Consider the following 14008-nt stretch of genomic DNA (forward strand, 5'->3'; position numbering starts at 1 on the left):
TCTCTCTCGCTCGGACCGCTCGCTCTCGGTGCGCCTCTCGGCGAGAGCAAGGATCAATGATGCGGTGCAGGTGCGGATGCGAGTGATGCAAGAGCGACGTCTCTAAACCCGGCTCCTCACGACACGCTCGACCAACTCGCGCTGCTTGTCCTCGAGCCCGCCCTTGCCCCTCGGGACCCTTCCGGCACGGAACGCGCCGAGGAGCACGCGGCGCTCCCACTCGACGAGGTCGAGCTCGCCGCGGTCGCCGACGACGTTCTTGACGGCGCGAGGGAGCCGCTGGTGGAACGCCAAGAGGTTGGCGTCCTGCGCGAGCGCTGGCCCCTTGGCCTCGGCGCCCTCTTGCTGCTCAGGTGCCGCTCCGCCGTCACCGTTCAGCCCGACCGCCGCCGCCGCGTCGCCGTTGACCTTGTGCGCAGGCGGTACGGGCACGCGCTTCTTGGGCGCCTTGCCGGCGCCGCCGGCGCCCTTGACGAGCTCGCAAAGCTCGAGGCCCTGGAGCCGCTCGATCTCGTCGAGCGAGACGCCGGCCGAGGCGTAGTACCGCCCGAGGAGCGACTGGGCAAATTCGGTGGGCCCGCTCGGGAGGATGGCGCAGCGGCGCTCGAGCTCGTCGACGACCGAGTCGGCGAGGCGCGACAGGAGGTCCTCGAACGACGACGACGACGAGGACGAGGACGAGGTGGCGAGGTCGGGGAGGTAGAACGAGGGGTTGGCGTCGAGGCGGCGGGCGGCGAGCGTCCACGAGAGGAGGTCGACGAGGTCCTGGCGGTCCTGGATGCGGCCGTCGACGATGTCGCCGAACACGGTCGCGGCGAGGAGCGGGTCGAGCGGGAGCGCCGACTCGAGGACGACGCCGTGCTGCAGGTACTTGTCGTACAGCTCGCTCTGGTCCTTCTGACACAGGACGAGGAACTCGGCGCTCGACTCGGGCGAGGGAGGGACGGCGAGCGACTGCATCTGCAGCACCTCGGGCATGCCGTAGTCCTGGATCTCGCGCTCCTCCTGCCCGTCGTCACCCGTGCGCAGCGCGACGTACTGCGCGCTCATGAGCACGACGAGGCTCGCGCGCACGGGCAGCGTCCAGCACGCCTCGCGCGACGCGACGAGGACCCGCACGACGCCCGACCCGAACAGCTCGAGCGCGAGGCGCTGCTCGGCGGCGGGCAGGCCCTCGTGGAAGACGGCGATGCCGTGCGTCAGGGCCTCGGCGAGGTCCGGGTCCGTCACCGTCTCGGCGTACGTCGACACCGTCTCGAGCGCGCCGTCGGCGACGAACGAGCTCTCGAGGTCGCCCGCCGACTGCGTGACGAGGTCCTTGGCCGTCGCGCGGCACTGCGACCTCGACGGGACGAACGCGATCGTGCCGCCCGACGCCGTGCGCATCGCGTCGTACGCCGGCTTGACCATCTGGCGCAGGAGCGCAAACGAGTGCGGCGACGAGAACGGCTGCAGGTTGGTCGTGAGCGCCGACGTGCGCGTGCCGGGCGAGAACGAGTACGTCGCGTGCTCGGGCACGTCGAGCCACTCGGCGAGGCTCGTCGCGTCGGCGAGCGACGCGCTCGAGCCGACGATGCGCACGCCCGGGTAGGCCCACCGCAGGCGCGCGAGGACGAGCTCGTACGCCGGGTCAAGCGCGTGCAGGTCGTGTGCGACGACGAGGTCGAGGCTCGAGAATGGGCTCGGCTCGCGGCGGAGCCGACGAAGGAGCGGGTTCGGGGACGAGACGCCGATGGCGGGCGAGGCCGAGACGACGCTGTCGGCGTCGGCGTCGCGCGTGACGAGGTAGACGGGGATCGAGGAGGTGCGGGTGAAAGCCTGCTTGAGGCGGAAGGTGACCTGGCGCGCGAGAGCCTTGCGCGGCGTGAGGAAGAGAACGCGCGACGACGGCTTGATGCCGAAAGTGCGCCTGCGAGAGAAACGACGTCAGTGACGCTTGAGTCGAGGACAAGAGAGAGTGGACGCACCACATGGCGAGCTCGAGGAGGGTGCCACGGCTCGGGGCGGACGGCGAGCACAGGAGGACGTTGCTCGACGAGTGGAAGACCGTGTGGAACGCCTGCGTCTGCGCCGGGTCGAGCGTCGGCGTCTCGTGGCCGTACAGGTCGCGCAAGTGCGGCTGCTTGCCGAGGGCGTCGCCGGTCGCGACGAGAGGAAGGTCGAGGAGCGGGAGATGCGGCGGCGCGACGGGCGGGAGGACGAGCCCGTCCAGGTCGACGTAATGCTCCTCCTCGGCGCCGATCCAGCGGTCCGAGATGGCGCGCACGCACAGCGACTTGGGCGCCTTGGCGACAGGGATGGTGAACGTGAGGTGGATCGTCGTCGAGTGCGGCCGCACGAGCGTGCGCGCGAGCTGAAGGATCGACAGGTTCTCGTCGTCCTCGACCCAGACCCAGAACGCCTCAAGCGACCCGTGCTGCTTCTCGGACCACTCGAACGTCTTGCGCAGCTCGATCCGGACCCGGAGGAGGTCGTGCGCGAGAGGTTGCAGCGTCGCCGAGATGGCGAGCGACGGGAACTGGCGGGCGGCGGCGACGGCAAAGCTGCCGAGGCGGGCGTTCTGGTGGACGAGGGCGCCAAAGTCGGCGTCGGACATGACGGCGATGTCGGTGATCGGGATGTCGTCGGCCCAGCGCTCGATGTTGTACAGGAGGTCGGGCGGCAGGCTGAACTGGGCCAACGGGTGGCTGAACGGCCACATGCGCTCTGCGAGGGGTTCAACGAGTCAGACACGGACCAGGGAGGAAGAGAGAGGTGGAGGTCGCCGAGGAGAGAGAGACAGAGGTGGACGTACTCTCGATCGACTTGCTCATGTTGAGGAGCGTGAGCGTGACGGGCGCCCACCGCTTGGCCATGGCGATCTCGAGGAGCGCGCGCACGATGCGGCCGGCGTTCTGCGCGACGTAGCCCGTGTCGGACACGAGCGCAAAGTCCTCGATGTAGGCGCGCGAGATGTAGGCCTGGAGGAGGACGTTGACCTTGCCGCCGCTCGTGTCGGTCCCGCCGCGCACCTGGCACGGGCACGACGTCTCGATGAGCTTCTTGAGCTCCTCGACCTCGTTCTCGCGGACCTGGATCTGGGCAAACTCGACGCTCGCCGCGATGAGGGCGAGGACGTCGGCCTCGCTCATGCGGGGCCTGAACATCTTGTTGAAGATCTCGATGGACGCGTCGCGGATGTAGTACCGTGCGGCGATGCGGCCGAGGTCGGTCGGCGTGAACGTGCCCAGGTCCGGGTCGTGCTTGATCATCTGGACCTCGACGAGGCGCTTCGCGGCCGTGTTGATGAGCGCGAGGCGCTTGCTGCCGAGGAGCGGGTCCTGCTCGACCTCGGCGGCCACCATGCCGTACAGGAGCGGGTTCTTGCGCATGCGCACGAACAGGTACGAGTAGCCGAGCCACCGCACGCCCTCGTCCATGTTGGTGACGGTGCCGAGGCTGATCTCGGCGTTGAGCGAGTCGACGAGGCCGGCGATGAACCTGCGAATGGAAAGAGAGGGTCAGTGTCGTGCACGACGAGCGAGTAGGGAGGACGTCGACGGACTTGGACTCGATCGGATGCTGCTGCGTGATGGTCGAGACTGTGCGCCGGCGAGGACGAGGTCAGAGCCGGTCCCGACGAGCGAGAGACGCACGAGACGCACCGTAGTGGTCGAGCTTGTCGCTCGTCGTGCAGATGTAGCCGACACCTTGGTCCTCGTACTGCGGGCGACCGGCGCGACCAAAAATCTGGAGGACGTCGAGGATGCTCAGGTCGACAAAGGCGCCCTTGCCGGCGTCGTACACCTGCGTGCCCTTGATGACGACAGCGTAGGCGGGCAAGTTGACGCCCCACGCGAGGGTGGCCGTGCAGCACAGGACCTGGGAGGAGGAGGAGGGAGGTCTGGGTCAGGAACGAGGTCTCGACGACGGCGACGCGAGAGAGTTGAGAGGGCGAGGGGCGCACCTTGGTGACGTTGTTCTCAAACATGCGCTCCGAGATGTTGCGGTCCGAGCGGAGCATGCCGGCGTGGTGGATGCCGAACCCGCTCGCGGCGAGCTCCTTCATCTCGCGGTTGCGGCTCCCGGCGAGGTCGCGCTGGAACCCTTGCCACTTGCCGCTCGTGTCGTCGCCGACGTTCGGGTCGAGCAGGTCGATGATGCCCTCGGCCATGGCCTTCTCGCGCAAGGTCTGGGCCGTCTTGACCGTGTCCTTGCGAGCGTGGACAAACACCATGCACTGGTGGCCGTCCTTGACGAGCTGGGCGACCTTGTCGAACGCGGCCTGGTCGAGATTGGTGCGCGACTGCATCGAGCCCGGCTTGCCCTTGACGCCGACAAAGTGCTGCTCGAGCGGGACCGGGCGGAACGACGAGTCGAAGAAGAAGAGGCCGGTGTGCCGGTTGACACCGAGAAAGTCGGCGACGTCGACGTAGTTGGGCAAGGTGGCCGACAGGCCGACGATGCGGATGAGGCTCTGCATGCTCTCGACCTGGCGCTGGGTGCGGGCGACGATCGACTCGATGACGGCGCCTCGGTCCTCGTGCAGGAGATGGACCTCATCGATGATGAGGAGCTTGACCTTCTGCTCAACATGCGGGTAGTCAGTACAGTGTCCTCAAGGGGGACGAGAAGGGGCAAGGCGAGGAAAGAGGGGGACGCACCTCGGCCACGTCACCATCGCCGCTCCCGGCGCCCTTGCGCGTCACGACGTCCCACTTCTCCGGCGTCGTGACGATGACGCCCGTCTCGTCGACCTCCTTGCGCGTGAGCTTCATGTCGCCCGTCAACTCGCGCACCCGGACGCCGGCCCACGCGAGCCGCTTGGCGAACTTTTGCGTCACCTCGGCGGCGAGCGCCTTGAGCGGCGCGACGTAGACGATCTTGTAGGACGAGGCAGGAGGAAGGGAGGGAGGTGCCGAGAGCGAGGTGAGGGGTTGCGAGGCGAGTTGCGACAGGCAGCGCAGGATGGTGAGGAGGGCGACGTCGGTTTTGCCCTGCGCGCTCGATGATACGTGAGTAGGTCACTCAGACGGCTTGAGGGAGGTGACGGAGGACGTACGGCACCGGTCGGCGCGCACACGAGCATGTTCTCGTTCGACTTGTAGCCGACAGGGAAGACGATCGACTGCAGCCGATTGAGCGTCTTGTACGCCTGCGAGCGAGGAGGCCCGACGTGCGAGAGGGTCAGTGAGTGTTACACGCGTCAAGGCGAGAGGAGAGAGGAGGCTGCGACGCACGTGGAAGGTGCGCTTGCCCCAGGGATCCATGTCCGAGATCGGCACGAGCTTCTCGTTGAAGCGGAAAGGCACGGCTTTTGGTGCCGGGATCGTGATCTCCTCGTAGTACTGCGCACGATGAGAGCGGTGAGCAGGATGCTCGAGTAAAGGCGCAAGACCGGCGCGCGCGAAAGAAGGAAACGAGGGACGCACCTCCATGATGTCCCGGGTCGTACCGACGGGCATGGCGAGCTTCTGGCCGGCGAGACCCAGGCCCGAGTTCTTGGCCGAGATGTAGACGTTCGGGTACTGCGGTGCGTCCTCGACGGCGGCCTGCGAGATGAACGAGCGTCAATTTGACCCGATCACACACTTGCGCGGGCGACAGAGGGCCTGTCGCCCCGCTAAGAGATGAAGAGGACGAGTCGACGCACCCTTTTGCCCGACACGAGCGCGCCCGGGCCCCTCGCGAGCTGCTCCTCCCTGATCCTCAACCACTCCTCGACGTCCGGCTCGCCGTCTGCGCCGTCTGCCCGGCCCTTGCCCTTGTCCCGCTTGGCCGCCTTGCGCGCCTGCTTGGCCGCCTGGACCTCCTCGGCCGTCGCGAACGTGAGCTGCGACCCGGGGACGTAGTCGCGCGCGTGCGGCGCCGACGAGAGGTGCGCCGACTGCTCGGCGCTGCGGCGCTCGACGTGCTCGGCGAGTGCGCCCGCCTCGGCGACGATGTCGGCGCGGCGCTTGACGGCTTCTGCGATGTCGTCCAGGCCGTCGAAGCCCCAGATGTCGAGTAGGTCGTCCTGGATCTCGGCGTCGGATCGAGCGCTCTGGAGGACCTGGAGGGCGAACGCGGCGCGGTCGTGGTCCTTGAGCGACGAGTGTAGCCATGCGACAGCGCTCGTGCTTGTGCTCGGGCTCGTGCTCGAGTGGGACGCAGGCGGTGCGGCCGAGGCGGTCGAGGTGGACGGGGTCGGCGGCGAGAGGAGGGTGGGGAGAGGGTCGCGGTCGAGGTTGGCGAGTGGGGCAGGTGCCTGGGCGACCGAGAGGGGTGCGTTGGGCGGCAGGAGGTCCCGCACGAGCTTGAGAGCCTCGTCGACGCCGTGTCGACTCGATGAGGTCGACGAGGATGATGAGGCGAGTGCGGTGTACAGGGCGTGAGCCGCCGAGCCGGGCGCATGGCTCGCCATTTTTGCCGCGAGCTCTGTGAGCAGCTCTGTGCTGTCAAGCGGCTAGTCGGTGTAGCGGCTGAGGAGCGAGAGCGAGGTGATGTCGTCGCCGTCGAGTCGACCTCTCTCTCTCCGCCTGATCGAGTCCTTTCCACTCGCACTGGGCAGTCGTTCAGGGGCTTGCGCAGCCTTTGTGCTGCCTGGGCTCAGGCTCTCCTTTCTCCTGTGCAACAAGGCCGCGTCGCCGCTCTACTTTCGACGCTCGCATTCTCATCAACGAGCCGCTCTCGAAGCTCGCGCCAACTCGCACGACCGAATCTGAGAGAGGGAACGACCGAGAGACGGCGTGCATTGCGAATAAGAGTACGAGGAAGAGGCGGTGGAGGCGAGAGAGAGGCGAGCGCGCAAAGGTGCCGGCGCGACGGGCGGCGACGAGTTGCGCGGGTGCGCGTCAGGCGGTGGCGACGTCGGCAACGGCGGTTGTCGAGGACGCAGGAGGAGGGACGGGCGAATCGGGCGGGTACGTCGAGGTCGACAGGCGGATCTCGGGGACGGCGCTCGGGAGGTGCTCGCCCGAGGCGGCGTAGAAGTCGCGGTGGACCGTGCAGGCGTGGCGAAGCTGCGTAGAGAAGAGGTGTCAGTCGTCATCGTACAGGCAGGAAGGGAGGAGAGGAGCGGAAGAAAGGCGAGGAAAGGCGAGGGAGAGAGGACCGAGCGACGCACCATCTCGCTCCAGCATAGAGAGCTGCTCTTGACGCCGTCCGAGGCGGCGGGCGCTGCGACGCCGCAGCCGTGGCACTCGAAGACAGGGCCGAGCGCCTCGAGCTCGGCGACGCTCGAGCGGTGGTTGGGCAGGCCGGCGCGCTCGAGGACGTCGAGCTGCTGCTGAATGAACTGGACCGACGGCGTCTCGAGCTGACCGTCGTCGACCGCCTCTGGGCGTGAGCCGTACTTGTCGAGCATGGGCACGATGTCGGGGAACGGGACGAGCGTCGCCTGCCCGCTCGAGCCGACGTGGACGAAGGTCGCGACCGCCTGCGACAAGAGCGCGTCGAGCTCGAGCTCGTCGACGCCGTCGGCCTTGTCGCCAAGGTCGAGGAAGCCGACAGGCCCGTCCATGTACATGCGGCTGAAGTGGCGGTGGACCCGTTCATAGTCGCCAAAGTCGGTCTCGTCGAAGAGGGCGCCGGTCGGCTTGAGCGGCCGCTTGGACGCCTTGAGCGCGTCGGCGAGGCTGCTGTCGGTCAGGGCGCCGGCCTTGACGAGCGGCTCGACAACGCGACGCGCGTAGGCGACCTTGAGGACCCGGCGCGCCGTGGCGAGGTCGGCGAGGATGGACGGGAGGGCGGCCTGCCACTGCTCGTCCGACACGACGTCGCCCTCGGGCAGCCACAGGGGTTCGACGCTCGGCAAAAGGCGGAAGTTGGACCACGACGGGACCGACAGGCGGATCTCGTCGGCGCCGGTCGAGCGCAAGACCGAGTAACGGGGCTTGAGCGCGTCGTGACGACGCCAGATGCGCCAAACGCGCTCGCGGTCGAGGCGGTCGACACGATGTCCCTCGGCGAGCATGTGGATGCGCGCCAAGAGGGGTTGCAAGTCTGCGAGGGAGGGAGAGACGGCCGGGTCAGGGCGCTTGGACATCTGCGGCGGTCGCTGGAGCTGACTTGCCCTCGTCGCTGAGCAGCACGGGAAGCGTCGGCTCCCTGATGAGCTCGAGGATGGGCGAGCCGCGACGAATGATCATGCTGCGCCGTGTCGAGGGGTCAGGAGATGTCTCAAAGAAGGAGAGAAGGCGAGGACGTACTCGGCGTCGTCGACGTAACGGGGGACAAGCACCCGCCTGACACTGCGGCGAGATGATTCAGTTCGGTTTCGAAAGAGTCCGAACGGCAGGGAGAGGCACGCACAAGTCCTTGCGGTACCGCAGTTGATCGGCGGCGACAAGAGCCGCCTCGCGAGCTAAAGGCGTGGCGCCGTCCCACTTGACGAGTGCCGCGGCATCCTGTCGACGCCTGGTCAGGTCAAGGATTTTCTGCAAGGTGAGAGGGAGGACTAGGGAACGCACCTCCTGCACTTGGTCGGGGAGATGCCGGCACTCGACCACATGCTTCTCGACCAGGCTGAGCGCGGTCGGGTCGGCCCACATGATCTCGCGCATCGGCCGCGGTGCTGCACGAGGCATGCCGAGCGCGAGCTCGGCGTGCAACTTGTCGTCCTCGGCCTCGAGCTTGAACAGGTGGTCGCTCACGGCGCGCAGTTGCGCGACGCAGTAGTAGGCTGCGGCACGGCGACGTGAGTTTCGCGTGCGCAGAGAGAAGAGAAAAAGGGAGGTGGACGCACCGCTGCCGACGATGCGGTTCTTGCCCGAGTGGAAGGTCAAGAAGCTGCAGGCCGGGGCGAGGCGGTGCAACTTCAGACGCTGTAGATCGGTCTCGCGCACGAGGCTGTGGGCGCAAAGGCGCGTCAGTGAGACGAAAGAGGCACGACGAGAACCCGGGGAGCGGGCGAGGACGCACTTGGCGCGCTCGCAGGACTGCAGGACGGCGACGGGTCAGTGTTCGGGCTCGCAAGAGAGGTGTGGGGGAGGAGGACGCACCTTGCACCAGCGGATCCGGAGCGCATAGTCGACGATGACGGCCCGACCACGGCCGCACAGGTGGCAGTTGCGGTCGAACACGAGCGACGCGAGCTGCATCTCGGAGAGGTCGGTCGCCTCGAGCTCGGGAAAGTCGACGTTGCGGCGGACGGCGGCCCAGATCGGGGCGGCAGAACGACGGGCGAACAGGTTGTGCATGAGCTTGTTGGTGCGCGACATGGCGAGGAGCGTCGGCGGGTCGGTGTGCTGAGCGACCTCGACGAGGAGGTCGAGCGGCATGGCGAGGAACGTCGACAGCTTGCCCTTCTTGCCCTTGACCCTCGCGGTGCCCTTGGCCTTGGTCGCGGTCGTGCTTATGCGGCGCTTCTTGGCGGCAAGCTGCGCGTCGTGCTGGTCGTCGTCTGCGGGCAGAGGGAGGGAGGGAGGGGTCAGGAGGTGGTCGCTGAACCAGGGACTGGGGTTGGGCGCACCTTGCGCGTGCGTGTTGTCCTTATCGCCGTCGCCCTTGTCACGCTTGCTCGCCTGGAAGAGGCTGTTGCTCGAGCCGGCGTCCTCCCGCTCGTGGTCGTCGCGCTCGCGCTCAGGGCGAGCGAGCGCGTCGGCAGTGTCGCGGGTAGCGTCGGTTGTCGCTCGCAGCTGATGCGAGGCCATAGCAGCTGCTCGCTCGCTGGAGCGGAGTGTCGGTGAGAGCTCGAGGAGGAGCCGGCTCTGACGAGGAGAGGCGTCGAGGTTGGTGACCGGCGACACGCTCCCTCAGCAGCTGCGGCTAGGCTAGAGCGCTCCAGAGCTTCTGTGCTGTGCCCTTGAGCTTTTGCGCGCCGGCGCTGCGCCTCTCTGGCGAGCGAGCGCCCCTGTCGCCTCCTGTCGCATCCTCATCAGCGGACCGCGTCGTCCTCGTCGCACACACTCTCTGGACCGTTGCGCGCGTGTGCACTGAGCTCTGAGCAGTGCTCGAGGGACCTGTGCCGCGCGACCGTCAACTTTGCGCGAGCCCGTGGCTGGCTCGCCTCTGCTTCTCCTCGTCCCTCTCCTCGCACCCGGTCGACCGGCCTGCGCTTGCCCGGCTGGCTCTCTCTCTCTCGCCCGGATCGACGAGCTACGCGATTGGGGGCGATCCCCTGAGGCGCGCGGGTGAGGCTGACGGACCAAGTCCGCGGGGATGAGCCGACACCGAGGAGCTTGGGTCGGGAGGCGACGACGAGGGCCAGCGTCGGGCGCCCGCCTCTCTCCCTCCTTCCTCTCACTCTTCCTCACTCTCCCTCACTCGAGCCATGGTCAACTCGCTCGCCCTCGTCCTCGCCTCTCTCGCCCTCGGCCTCGTGTCGACCGTGACGGCAGCTCCCGTCGTCGCTCAAGGTGAGCCCTCTCGTCCTCCCACAAACATCTCTCTCTCTACCGTCGCCTGACCTTCCCCTCTCGCATGCAGAGCACCCCGACGCCGACCTCGCCAAGCGCTCGCCCGACCTGCTCTGGGGCCTCGACGGTGCGTCCCTCTCCCTCTCGTCCTCTTCGACCAACGCTGACCGAGCCTCGTCTCTCCCACTCGCAGACCTCGACTACGGCTACTACGGCTGGCGCGGCGGGTGGAAGAGGGACCTCGACGGCCACCCGAACGCCGAGGGCCTCGTCAAGCGCGACTCGTTCCCGGTCGAGGAGCGTGACGGTGCGTCCCACTCTCTTCCTCGTTCTCTCCCTTACCCGTCCCTGACTCTCTCCCTTGCCTCTCGCAGTGCACCCGGCCGAGCTCGAGAAGCGCCAGTTCGGTCCGTCCCTCTCTCCTCCTCGGCGACCTTCTCAATCGCGAGCTGACCCGTCCCCTCACGCGTTCACAGGTGGCTACGGCGGCGGCTACGGCGGCTACGGATACGGCCGCTCGAGCTACAGCTCGGGCTACTACGGCGCGGTCGGCGGCGGCTACTCGAGCGGCTACTCGTCGCGCGGCGGCGGCGGCCGTCTCGTCGGCGGCGGCTTCTACAAGCGCGACCTCGACCAGGCGACGACCGACGACCTCGTCAAGCGCTCCGACTCGCCCGACCTCGAGGCGCGCGCCGTCGAGCCTGTCGAGGCCGCAGCCGAGCCCGCCAACGCCGCCGTCGCCGAGCCGGTCGATGCTGCCGCTCAGCCTGCCGAGGCCTACCGTGCGTCCTCGCCCGCTCTCTCTCTCTCCTTCGCACCTCGACTGACCGTAACTCTCGCCTCGCAGCCTACTACGGTGCGTCCGCTCCCCTCCTCCTCCTCTCGTTTCGCCGTACTGACGGCTCTCGCCCACCTCCTCGCTCTCGCAGGCTACCGCCCGTGGCGTTACCGCCCGTACCGCCCGTACCGCCCCTACCGCTACGGCTGGTAGACGAGCCAGCTCTCGCGCGTGCGTCCCCTTCTCCGTCCCTCCCCTGTCTCTTTCTTCCGACCTCACTGACTCGCTCTCGACGGCGCTCGCAGGCCATCTTCTCCCGACCACCTCTCTCCCACTCTCTTTCTCTCCCCCTCGTCGTGTAGCTTGACCTTTCGACCGCGGACTGTCGCCCTCGTCGTTCCCCTCCTTCCCTCCTTTTGTGCTCTCCCTTCCCTCGTGCGGTAGCCCCCTCTCGCGCGCTGCAACAGACGTTCGCTTTGCCCGATCGTCGCGCTCTCGAGAGGTGCAGCTGCTCAGACGAGAGCCAGCGAGAGTGACAAAAACGCGAGAGCAGGAGAGTGCACAGCTTGGGGGCGCCTGCACGAGCCGAGAGCTTGCCCGCGCTCGCTCTTCTCTTCCTCTCTGAGCGGGACGTTGAGACGAGAGCAAGAAGGTGCGACGATGCAGGAGAGGGGGAAGCTACGGCAGAGGGAGGGAGAGGAGGGAGGGAAGAAGGGGCCAAAGCGTCGAGGAGAGCCTGCGGACGAGGAAGCTCGTCAGTACGAGGGGCATCGAGAGGCAGAGAGAGAGAGACGACGCACCGAGAGAGAGTCACCGCCGTCCACCTCAAGCCCTCGCCCTCGCCGCCGCAGTCGGACCCGCCCCTTGCCCCCCTCCCACCGCAGCCCCAGCCGTCGCCGCGCCTCCCTCGCCGCCCGAGTCCGGCCCCGTCGGCTGCGCGTTGCCGACAAAGGCCGCCGTGTCGATCGGGAGCGCGCCCATCTTGTCCGACAGGTCGGGCAGGTCGATGCCGAGCGCGGCGAGGTCGGACGGGTTGGCCGACGACGAGTCGCTCGAGGTCGACGAGCACGAGTTGCTGCGGCGCAGTGAGGTTGGTGAGCTCCGTGGGTGCTGAAGGAGAGGAGAGAGAGAGAGGGGCGCACCCGTTGCGGTCGCGGTTGTCCTTGTCGTAGCCTGACGATGAGGAGGGAGAGAGGGGTCAGTGCGTCGGTGACGAGGGTGAGGGAGACGCGAGCGCACCGTTGCGGTCATAGCCCTGGGCGTTGTAGCCGTCCCTGTCGAACCCTGCGTGGCACGAGAGAGCGTCAGGGCTGACCGAGAGGGAACGGACCCGCTCGCCGAGAGAGAGAGAGAGAGAGAAGGAGGACGGACCGAGCGCGTTGAAGCCGTCCTTGTTCCTGCCGGCGAGGTTGTAGCCCTGCGAGTCGTAGCCGTCCTTGTCGAGCGCGTACGTGCCGTTGAGCTTGCCCGCCTTGTCGAGGCCTGCGGACGAGTGCGACGAGAGGTCAGGTTGCTCGACGGCGAGGAAGGTCAGGAAGGGGCCGAGAGACGCACCGTCGCGGTTCAGGCCTTGCACATTGAAGCCTGTGAAACGCTCAAGGAACGCCAAATCAAGTCCAACTCACACAGGGTTGGACTCGCGCTAGACGAGCGACAAGAGGACTCACCGTTTCTGCCAAAGCCGTCCTGGTCGAGGCCGTCGCCGTCGTACCCTGTCGTCGCGAATCAGTCAGTGTCTCGCTCGTAGAAAGGTGCGAGAGAGAGAGAGAGAGCGAGGACGCACCGGCACGGTCGCGGCCGTCGGCAGCAAACCCGTCGCCGTCGTACGAGACGCAGCCGCTCGAGTCGGCGGGCGAGGTCGACAAGGACGAGGCCGAGGCGCCGGCGCCGTCGTCGGCGGCTTGCGGGAACGGCGCGGCGAGGACCGAGAGCGAGAGGGCGAAGAAGAGGGTCGTGAGGAGGCAGCGGCGCATCTGCGAGGGAGGGTCGGAAGAGGTCAGTGCGGTGCCCCCGTGACGACGCCGAGCGACGATACGGACCTCGTCGGTGGATCTAGAGTACGAGGTAAAGGAGAGAGGGAGAGAGGAAGAGGGACGTACCGAGTTGAGCTGCTCCGAGGCCGGCGACTGCGCACGGCCACGAGACGATCGAGAGCAGGTGCGGCTCGGACCTCGACAGCTGCCCGGTCGACGTCGCAGCGAGGTATGCGACGACTTGGCGAGGGCAGGGGCCCACCTCCGAGACGGCTTGCGAGGAGCGAGAGGGAAGAGAGGTCGAGAGGGAGGAAGGAGAGGCGGACGAGGAGGCGCAAGAGACGACGCTGCAGCGAGGACGCCGACGACGAGACAACAAGCGTCCATTGCAGTCCCTCGCAAGCTACACTACCTCCGCGTCCCGGCCATCGTGACGAGCTTCCAACTCGGCTTGAGCCGGTCGAACGCGACCTTGCGGAAGTGGCGGCGCCCGTCGGGGTAGCGCGCGCTCGCGTGCTTCTCGGCGGCTCTCGTCCCTGCATGCGCGACAATGCCGTCCGTGACCTCGACGAGCTGGAGGTGCAGGGCCGAGACGAGGCGGGCGAAGCGCTGCTTGGCGTTCGACGGGACCGCGAACGAGACGTCGACGATTTCCTGGCCGTCGGGGTCGGGCGGGTCGCCGAGGCTCGCGTGCACGGACAGGCTGCTTGCCCCGGCGTTGGACGAGTCTGGCAGCGAGATCCACGTCGCCGAGTCGGGGTCCGACACGAGCGGCCAGGTGACGCCGAGGATGTCGGTCGACCAGAGGGGGGTCGGCGTCGGAAGTGCGAGTCCGAAAATGGAGAGAAGCTGTACGACGGCCTGTACGAAGGGAAGTAGGTCAGGGCTGTGTGCGCCGCGACGCAAGTCGAGGAGCGGGCACGCACTGCTTGACGAGCCGC

General features: G+C 67.7%; 4 protein-coding genes across 4 annotated transcripts; 1 reads left to right on the plus strand and 3 right to left on the minus strand.

The window, feature by feature from the left end:
* Nucleotides 1-102: 102 nt before the first annotated feature.
* RHOBADRAFT_42328 (uncharacterized protein) lies at nt 103-6382 on the minus strand (the record flags this gene model as incomplete). Its single annotated transcript, XM_018414044.1, has 11 exons — nt 103-1909; nt 1968-2706; nt 2795-3480; nt 3545-3581; nt 3645-3861; nt 3947-4564; nt 4644-4976; nt 5042-5134; nt 5220-5327; nt 5412-5531; nt 5633-6382. 11 exons carry the CDS (start codon nt 6380-6382, stop codon nt 103-105), a joined length of 5508 nt encoding a protein of 1835 aa, XP_018273167.1.
* A 430-nt stretch (nt 6383-6812) lies between these two features.
* On the minus strand, nt 6813-7933 carry RHOBADRAFT_42329 (uncharacterized protein; the record flags this gene model as incomplete). Its single annotated transcript, XM_018414045.1, has 2 exons — nt 6813-6980; nt 7085-7933. 2 exons carry the CDS (start codon nt 7931-7933, stop codon nt 6813-6815), a joined length of 1017 nt encoding a protein of 338 aa, XP_018273168.1.
* Nucleotides 7934-7988: 55 nt separating this feature from the next.
* Nucleotides 7989-9611, minus strand: RHOBADRAFT_52071 (uncharacterized protein; the record flags this gene model as incomplete). Its single annotated transcript, XM_018416157.1, has 8 exons — nt 7989-8109; nt 8169-8210; nt 8272-8366; nt 8430-8641; nt 8705-8808; nt 8881-8897; nt 8961-9361; nt 9431-9611. The coding sequence occupies 8 exons, from the start codon at nt 9609-9611 to the stop codon at nt 7989-7991; spliced, it is 1173 nt and encodes a 390-aa protein (XP_018273169.1).
* Nucleotides 9612-10231: 620 nt separating this feature from the next.
* On the plus strand, nt 10232-11577 carry RHOBADRAFT_52072 (uncharacterized protein; the record flags this gene model as incomplete). Its single annotated transcript, XM_018416158.1, has 8 exons — nt 10232-10316; nt 10387-10443; nt 10510-10623; nt 10691-10723; nt 10793-11098; nt 11164-11172; nt 11246-11325; nt 11400-11577. The coding sequence occupies 7 exons, from the start codon at nt 10232-10234 to the stop codon at nt 11305-11307; spliced, it is 666 nt and encodes a 221-aa protein (XP_018273170.1). The 3' UTR covers nt 11308-11325; nt 11400-11577.
* Nucleotides 11578-14008: the final 2431 nt, after the last annotated feature.

This window comes from Rhodotorula graminis, assembly GCF_001329695.1.
Source record: "Rhodotorula graminis WP1 unplaced genomic scaffold RHOBAscaffold_3, whole genome shotgun sequence".
In the NCBI taxonomy this organism is placed as follows: domain Eukaryota; kingdom Fungi; phylum Basidiomycota; class Microbotryomycetes; order Sporidiobolales; family Sporidiobolaceae; genus Rhodotorula; species Rhodotorula graminis.